This window comes from Diabrotica undecimpunctata, chromosome 4, assembly GCF_040954645.1.
Source record: "Diabrotica undecimpunctata isolate CICGRU chromosome 4, icDiaUnde3, whole genome shotgun sequence".
NCBI lineage: Eukaryota > Metazoa > Arthropoda > Insecta > Coleoptera > Chrysomelidae > Diabrotica > Diabrotica undecimpunctata.
In genome coordinates this window covers 22,080,056-22,089,022 of record NC_092806.1, presented here as the reverse complement: position 1 = coordinate 22,089,022, position 8,967 = coordinate 22,080,056, and the positions used below count along the sequence as shown (strand labels likewise).

General features: G+C 34.5%; 1 protein-coding gene across 1 annotated transcript; it reads right to left on the bottom strand.

The window, feature by feature from the left end:
• Nucleotides 1-1,169: 1,169 nt before the first annotated feature.
• noc (zinc finger protein no ocelli) lies at nucleotides 1,170-5,258 on the bottom strand. Its single transcript, XM_072529115.1, has 2 exons — nucleotides 5,027-5,258; nucleotides 1,170-3,246 (listed from the first exon to the last, which is right to left on the bottom strand). Exons 1-2 carry the CDS (start codon nucleotides 5,111-5,113, stop codon nucleotides 1,960-1,962), a joined length of 1,374 nt encoding a protein of 457 aa, XP_072385216.1. The 5' UTR covers nucleotides 5,114-5,258; the 3' UTR covers nucleotides 1,170-1,959.
• Nucleotides 5,259-8,967: the final 3,709 nt, after the last annotated feature.

Genomic DNA, 8,967 nt, shown 5'->3' with positions numbered 1-8,967 from the left:
TAATCATCGTCGATTCTCTATTGCTTGGAAGCATGGACATTAAAATAAGTGCATCTGATTAAGTTGGACGCCTTTAAATTTTAGTGTTACAGAAGAATCCTACGAATATTATGGAATCAATGTCAAACGCAGAAGTTACTAGAATAAAATATGAAGCTGAAATAATCTTGACTATCAAAAGACGAAAACTTGGGTACTTGAGACATGTGATAAGAGGGCGAAAATACTCATTATTGCAACTTATTATGAAAGGCAAAATTCGAGGAGAGCGAAATGTGGGAAGACGAAGGATATCGTGGTTTAAGAACCTGAGGAACTGATTTAAATGCAGTAGTGCAGCGGCAGTCATCAGGGTCAGCATAGCCATGATCATTTCCAACCTTCGATAGAACATGTATCTATTAAAGAGGAATGATTAGTCAGAAGAAGGAATAGATAAAACCATAAATCGGAGCTAAATTTTATTGACCGAACAATATTCCTTACAGGACCAGTAAGGGTTAAGAGTATTTGCTATAATCTGTCAAAACGTAATCTGAAGAAGTTGATACAACTTTTGAGTTCTATAATAGATGGCAGAGCTGTAATATCCATATTATAGGTAGGCTTAGGTGAGTAGGACAAGTTGGAAGTTAAAGCAAGAACGCGGCAAACACTATAGTGGCAAATTGGCAACGTTGACAGTTCACGCATTCGGCTTGGTAAGATATTATCTAGCCACTGACCTATGTCTTCCACAAACTTTCGGAATGGAAACGTATAGAGGAATAGTTGAAAACTATAATCAAAATGAACCAATCAAATTAATGATGAAAATGTCGAATATATGTATATTTTAACCCATTATTTGGTACTTTCGATCAATTTTTTACACCACCAAAATCTTAAAATTTTCCATTTCCGGGATATTGAAACCAATTTTATTTGACGTACCTATATCATATCCAAAGTCTAGTTGCTTAATTAGTTACAACATTGTTTATTCTGTACTTCATAGTTTCCTCAATCTCTTTCCTAATTAATCATAATTATCAATGGCAGAAAAGTACTGAGGGATACCTCAGAACGGATGTGTATTCCAACAGCTTCTTTACTTACTGTTGCTTTTTTATTGTATGCTTTATACATATTTACAGTATAAACTTGTAGGTGAAAAAAAAAACATAAAATACATTTACAAACATTTTATTAAAGCATCATTGAAACTCAACATTCATTTAAATAACTATAGAAATGAGATTTTTTGGATGATAGAGAAACATCCTAGATCTATAAAAATCGAACAATATCTAAAAACGCATTGCGTAAGATATTATTTATTTCATCGAAGATTGCACATCATTCACCACGAATCAAAAATAATATGTACAAATTATCACAGTCTGCAGTTATGGACAATCAATCGCAATGTCTAAAATGTACAGAATGTCCTGTGAGTATCATTACCGGATCAAAAATATAAATTCAACATCCAGGTCACACAATATCAATAACATTAATCAAAATCTATGCAGTTTTGTGCAAAAAACTGTGAGTAAGATTGTGTGTTTACATACAGTATAGTACAGAACTAATAAAGAATTTAGTGAATGTAGAAACTTGTTAAATATTTAATTATTAACCATTCATAAGAATTGTAGGAAACACATTTAAGATATATTCCTGTGATAAAGATAAAGACAGCACAAGAAAAACGTTAAGAAGATGTAAAAGCTAATCGTGAATCATGCCAAATTAGACTAAATATTAATTGAAAATATATGATCAATGTACAAAATATGTACTTGTTTTTAAATAGCTTAAAAATTGACAAACTCAAAATAAAGGAAGATAAAATCGCTATTAATGTTAATCACATAATTTTTCATACTTCAAAAGTCAAATTGATTGATTTTGTTAATATAATTAAATACTCCAGGACATCATGTACATTCATCAAAAGCTGTTAACAAATTAGGACTATTGATGTACTGCTGCCGCCCCCAATCTTTGTCCATAAACAGAATACGCGGAATAATAAGGTCCTAAACTCGTTGGATTAAATGCACTGTATGGAGAAGCAGCCAAAGATGTTGGTAAAGTGGGTTTTCCATACGGATGGTATCTCGCTGCAGATAATGGACTCAGAGGTGGATTGGGATAGCCTGCCCGATGTAGAGAAGCTGAAGAGAATAACGAATGATGACTAAGTAAGGACGAACTAGCTGATGTGGCTGGATCAGATCCATTGGTGTGAGTTCTAAGATGTTGTAAAAGTTCCTCTGATGTAACGAACCTCTTTCCACAATATGTGTCACCTGCTATCCAATTGCATACATAAGGTCTCCCTAGCTGAGAATACGCTAAGGACGATGTGGGAACTGGACCTGGAGGAACCAAAGACATCGCCATGGCTAAATTGTACTTTTGGTGATCACACTGGGTGCATCCAGAAGGGCAAGGGCCTGCAGCACCACTCATTAGTAATTGTTGATTTTGTAAACTAAATTGACATCCTGTGCAGTAGGGATCTTTACAAACTGGAACTAATGCTTCGCCGCCTGAAGGAGTTTTTACACGAGCATAACTTAGGTATGGACCTGGAGTACCGCCAGGATATCCTGCAGCAAACATAGCTGCGTGTTGCGCACTAAACGAAGCACCGGGAAACGGAGGTCTAAATGCAGGATTAGTTGCTTCTAAGCCGGGTGGACAACACAAAGAACTCAAGGGATTGTTCAAACCACTCAAACCGGATGATAGCGCACTAGGTTTAAATGTTCCAAGAGGAGTATCTTTCGGATGGCCTTGCAGTATTTCTAGCCCTGACCGAATAATAGGACTGGCGCCTCTTGCTGATGGAGTAACACATTTCTGGTCTGGAGAACTTTTCCCCGTATCGGTGACGGGAGTAGCTGAGTTCCTGGAGGGCGACGCGGTTTTTCTACCAGCACTACCATTGTCAGATTTTTTATCATCACCATTGTGTACACTATTCTCAGAGCTTGGACGAATATCTTCAGTTCTCTTCGTTATCACGTTAGTTTCATAGGGTTTAAACGCCAACCTTTGTTCACTTGGTGTTATCCGTGGGGACGCCTTATCTGTTTTCTCTTTCCCTGAAGACGGCGAAGTTCGTGAATTGTCGCTGCCGATCTTCTTCGCTTTATCTAAAGGAGAAATAAGCGTTTTTGTTGTGGGCGTATCAGCTCCTATTTGACTGCACGTTTGTGCCAATAGAGCCAATGGACTCTTTTTCGCATCGAGCTGAAACAAAAGAAAAGTAGGTTATTAAATAAATCAAGCAAATTGTCAATAATTGTAGGACGCAATGTAAATTCAGTTGACAAAGACATACATAAAATTTATAATATTACTAAGAAAGAAAATATCGATATTTGAATGTCATGTTTTGCTTGTCTAGTTTTCAATCTTTTTATCATTTTAGTACCTATGGCTTCCCTTTTATATATTCCTGGCTCTTCGTTATTCTTGATCTTTCGACCTGGTCAAACTTCAGAATTTTTGTGGTGTTCTCGATTAGATATCGAAAAATATCTTCCGTATTTCTACTCTGTTTATTACTTTCGTGAAAAATCTTTAAGTTTATTGTAAATCCTTTAATATCTACTTATAATTCCTCAATTCCTAATATTTGATATTTATTACTGCATCACTCGTAAATAAAATATAACTTTTTCGCCGTGTTGTCATTTAGTTTCTTTGAGTTTGATTGTTTGGTAATTTTCTCTAGCAACCGTTTCCCAAGTTCTCTATATTTTACTGTAATTTGCGATCGCGATATAAATCCACTCAAAATTAATATAAAATGAACCACGTCCTAAGTAAAGTACCTGAGTATTCTCAGTAATCAGGAAATATGTACTAATATAAAGTATTTCAGTGTGATGATTGATTAGAATAAGCACTGTCATTGTAAATAGTGATCGGAAAAAGTTTATCCAAACTAAAATCTATTGATTTTCAATGTTGATATTTAATTGTGCAAGTATTACACATAATATACAAAATAAGAAATAAAAGATTATAGGTTTTTTAGATAATGTAATGCAAAAAATAACCTTTTGTGTGCTGAGGTAAAATCTAACAAGTAATATCTATCAGTGTGATAAAGGCATTAGAAAGGGAGTGTTACAAGTTTATTCTTATGTCAATAATTGTATAACCTATCGTCAACAACTTTAGACTGAAGACTGAACGATAAATTTTAGGAATAAAATAAGAAAATTATTAGTATCAAGTAATATATATCAGTATGATAAAGACATTAGAAACGGAGTGTTACAAGTTTATTCTCATGTCAATAATTGTATAACCTATCGTCAACAACTTTAGACCGAAGACTGAACGATAAATGTTAGGAATAAAATAAGAAAATGATTTTCTTGATGCAATAAATATCCGAATCTCACGCAATCATGCGACCGACGGCAGCTGAAATCACAAGATTGCATAAAAACTAAAAAAACCTGAAGAAAATCACAATTATACGTAGAATAAGCAATATGAAAAGAACACATAGATGTATGATCTTATTTAAACAAATACATAGCACTGAATTTGTCTGTCTCACATCCGACGGCAAAAGACGATAACGAAAGATGGCAAAAAGGGGTTCTAAGTTTCGTAACAAGGCAAAATATATTTTAATACTAAAGAATAATAGTTTTTCAGGCTAAGAATAAACAAATTTGATATATCTGATGCCAAAATATGGTATTTAGTGGTTAGTACACTATATAGGAATGGTCTATGTAAAATATATCTTTGTTTGACATTATTAAATATCCATTTTTTCCTTTATAAATCTTGATGAAATCTAAATTTAGGTAAGTAATATGTACCCGTTTTCTGGTAATATATTTTGGTAAATTATACACAAATTTTAAATGTTCTTATTTTCTTAAATTCTTTAGTAAAATTCTTAAAATTTTCTTTAGAACCCGTTTACAAAACTTTACGCGTAATTATTTAGTTAATAAAAAACAATAATAATTTTAAATAATAATTTATGTAGGTATCTTACCGTAGTAGGTAAAGGGGATAAATAATCCGGTTGAAGGTACTGATTGCCCGCGGAGGACAACATACTGCCACCTTCTAACACCACCATTTGCAACAGTTAGTTCACAAAAACAACAAATCAAAAATTGTCTGTTAGTCAAAAACAAAACTTGTCACTTTTCAAAAATCAAATATTACAGAAGTTACACAGATCACACTTGTTCAACGGCTGACTTCGATATGAGGCCAGGTTGAAAACAGAGGCTGCTGTGTCTGGCGGTGGTGGAACGCAGGCGCAGTTCATTTCCTTTCATTTTATGGCCCATGAAAATGTCATAGGCCGGTCAAAGAGAATACAGAAGTTGTAAAATCTTGGACTCTGCGGAACTTATTACCGATGGAGATTTTAAAATAATTAAATTAATTAAAAAGATCTCTTTTAATAAATATGAATGTAAATATACTAATTCCTCAATATATATTAAACTAGTAAACAATTTAACAGTCTTCGCAGATTTCAGACTTAAAGAATAATAATATATTGTGCTAAATACAAATTTATTTCAAATATGTGTAAAATCTGAAATAAATCTTGTCTAATCATTTGATATTAAAATGTATTAAAATTGTTTCAGTCGTCACAGAGATATGGTGCTACATGCTATTGGTTCATTGTTAGTTTTTACTTTTTTTCTGTCCTCCATTTGTGCTCTCCAGTTTGCTAAACAGGGAGGTCAGGAAGCAATTAGCAAGAGCAATAAGCTCGAGAGATAATTAAAACCTTAAGAAATGAGAAAAACCCATCCCTCCAATACATGGATAGTATATAGACAGAAAGGGATAGTACATTATATAAGATCGAACAAAATGCTAAAACAATAAAAAAACTCCCATAAAAAGAGAATTCAGACTGAACTACCCTCAATCTGAAGATATTGATTGCAAGAATAGCTCACACTTTCTCAGAAGAAGTCAGAAGGTGAATAAAATACAATAAATCAAAAAAAGCCTTGTGACCAGACAAGAATCTACGCAAAAAGTTGATTGTGTGCTTATATAACTTGTTCTTCCTCAGCTTTAACCTTTTCAAGGGTCGCCCTTCTCGCCACTCATTTTTGTCCATGTATCTTCTTCATTTAAACCTTTCTCTCTTAAGTTACCTGCCACACAGTCCTTTGATCTTCTCGGGTTTCCTCTACTTCTCTTTCCTTCAACTTCTACCAGGTCTATCCATCCTCATACATTTACGTTCCCCCATACACTTGGTGTCCTCTCCCTCATATCTTATCTTTCACGATAAGGGTATTCTTTGTCCTTATTCCTGGCATAAACACAAACTGTTCTTCTCCCATCGATGTCTTCCTTCTTAACCTTCGCTCTACAGTTCTCTCCCAAATTTTCATTGTGCCTGACATTAACATTTATCTCTCTATAGTTCTTACAGAGTACAAGGTTTACTCAAAAAAGAGTTATTACAGCTATGTAAACAATATTCACCAAAATTTAAGGAGTATAGTTTATAGGAGTCTAGAAATAGCCAAAGAAAATGGAGTTAAAGTGTTGCGATTACCACCTTATCACTGTGAACTTAATCCCATAGAACTAATCTGGGCTCAAATGAAGAAATATGTTGCGAGAAATAATACAACATTTTATCTTCGAGATGTTTGTCAACTATTATCTGACTGAAAAAAATTTCAACTGACAAATGCTAAAGAGCTATAAGACGTGTCATAGCAGAGGAAGAAACATTCTGGAAACTCTTCTTTTTCATGTACCATGTCCTTTCAGAACGTTGGTTACCATCATAGCTATCTTAATTTTATTCACTGCCACCCTAAATAGCATGATTGGATCAACACCATACCAATCTCGCAAGTTCTGCAACCATGAGGTTTTTCTTCGTCCTGGACTGCGTTTGCCTGCTATTTTTAATTGCATGATATTTTGTAGCAACCTATATTTGGGACCTCTCATTACATGTCCGAAATACTCCAGCTTTCTCTGCTTGATGCTTTTTATGATCTCAGTAGTCTTGCTGAGACGTTCTAGTATTGTGGAGTTTCGAATCTTCTCCACCCAGGAAACTTTTAAAATTGTTCTATACATTTCGAAAGCCTCAAGGCGATTTAGATCGATTTTATTTACAGTCCAGGACTCGACACCGCAAAGTAAGACCGAGAACACGTAGCAGCGAAGTAGGCGGATCCTCAATGCCAATTTTAGGTCTCTGTTACATAACACCTTAGACATCCTTCTAAAAGTCGCTCTATCCTGCTCTATCCTAGATCTAATTTCGCCGTGACTTTCTGCGTTACAGTTTAATTGCTGTCCAAGGTAAACGATTTTATCAGCTTGCTCAAGTTTGGTATTATTTACATATATAGACAGTTTTATATGCTGTTGTTTACTTATTACGAGTATTTTGGTTTTCCGTAATTTCAGATCCAGACCTGCCTCCGTACAACTCTCAACGACACTATTAAGTAGTGTTTGCAAATCTTCTTGACTAGAAGATAGGAGTACTGTATCGTCCACATATCGCACATTATTGATGACTTCACCGTTCACAAGTATTCCTTCTTGTTTTTCAGAAAGTGCTTTTCTAAAAATTCTTTCGGAGTAAACTTAAAGTACGGGCATCCCTGCCGTACTCCTCTTTTAATATTAAGAGCCTGTGATTCCACACCATCTACTAAAACTGATGTTGTTTGATTCCAATATAAATTTGCAATTATTTGAACATCTCTGCCATCCAAGCCAATGTCTTTTAGAACTTCGATCAATATAGAGTGCTTAACATGATCAAATGCCTTTTGGAAGTCTATAAAACAACAGTAGATATCTACAGATATATGTCGACATCTTTGAGCAAGTACGTTCATTCCAAACAGTGCCTCTCTCGTTCCAAACCCGTTACGGATACCAAACTGTGTGTCATCCAGATATTCCTCGCATTTATTGTAAATACGACCCTGTATCTGGAAACTCGATATGTTAATGGAGGAAACAATAGAACCAATTAATATTTCTGTGGGAAATTAAGAAACTGATGATGATGATGATAATGATGATGCCTCCTTATCGGAAGAAGAAAACTTATGTCTTTAGGTATGTAATTATATATTTATATTACTAATTATAATTATAATTACTAACAAGACTTGCACATGAAATAGAAGATGTAGATCAAGCAAATGATGTCATAACGAAGGATCTAAAAGAAACGGAAAGAAAGTTCTGAACCATATAGAAAAACTAAGCCAAAATACTAAAGAGCTAATAGGTAAAAGAATACAGCTGACGGAAAAATACGGCTCCAACTACACAACAATGAAGAAATGAAATGAAATAAAGATGTCCACCCATCGGTCAATCCAAAAATACGTAAGAGGAAATAATAGAAGAGAAATAACTAAAATAATTCAAGAAAACAAAAGTTTAAAAGTTTTGAGGGAACAACATAAGTAACAAAATATGTACAAAATAAAAAAAAAAAAGATGGAAACATTACGACTGATAGAACCAAAATCCTTGAGGTTATCGAATCCTTTTATCGCGAAATGTATGAGAGCACCGACGAAATACAAGATCAGCCCCTGCCCAAAATCACAAACCAGGGATCAGAATTCATGCCAGAAATAACTCCATACGAAATCAAAACGGCACTTTTAGAAATGAAAAATAACAAATCACTTGGCAATGACGGAGTAGTAATAGAAGCGATCAAACTAGGTGAAAATAAAATTATCCAGGCTTTCGCCAAGCTTTTCACCGAATGTATCTATCAAGGAAAAACTCCTTCTCAATGGAACACTGCAGTCATTATTTTATTACACAAGCAAGGAGACATAATAATAATAGTCTCCCGTTTTATACCGCTGTCGCGGCTTTGGGAGTATAGTAGGGTAGTCTGCTATATCTAGGGCCTACGGTATACAAGGAAGGTAACATGGCCAGTGC

What these genes read in the sequence shown, in the direction of transcription:
- noc (XM_072529115.1), bottom strand. Translation starts at nt 5,113, where the DNA reads ATGGTGGTGTTAGAAGGTGGCAGTATGTTGTCCTCCGCGGGCAATCAG. An exon ending in TATCCCCTTTACCTACTACG is followed by an intron (nt 3,247 to 5,026) that starts GTAAGATACCTA and finishes CTTTTGTTTCAG; the next exon opens with CTCGATGCGAAAAAGAGTCC.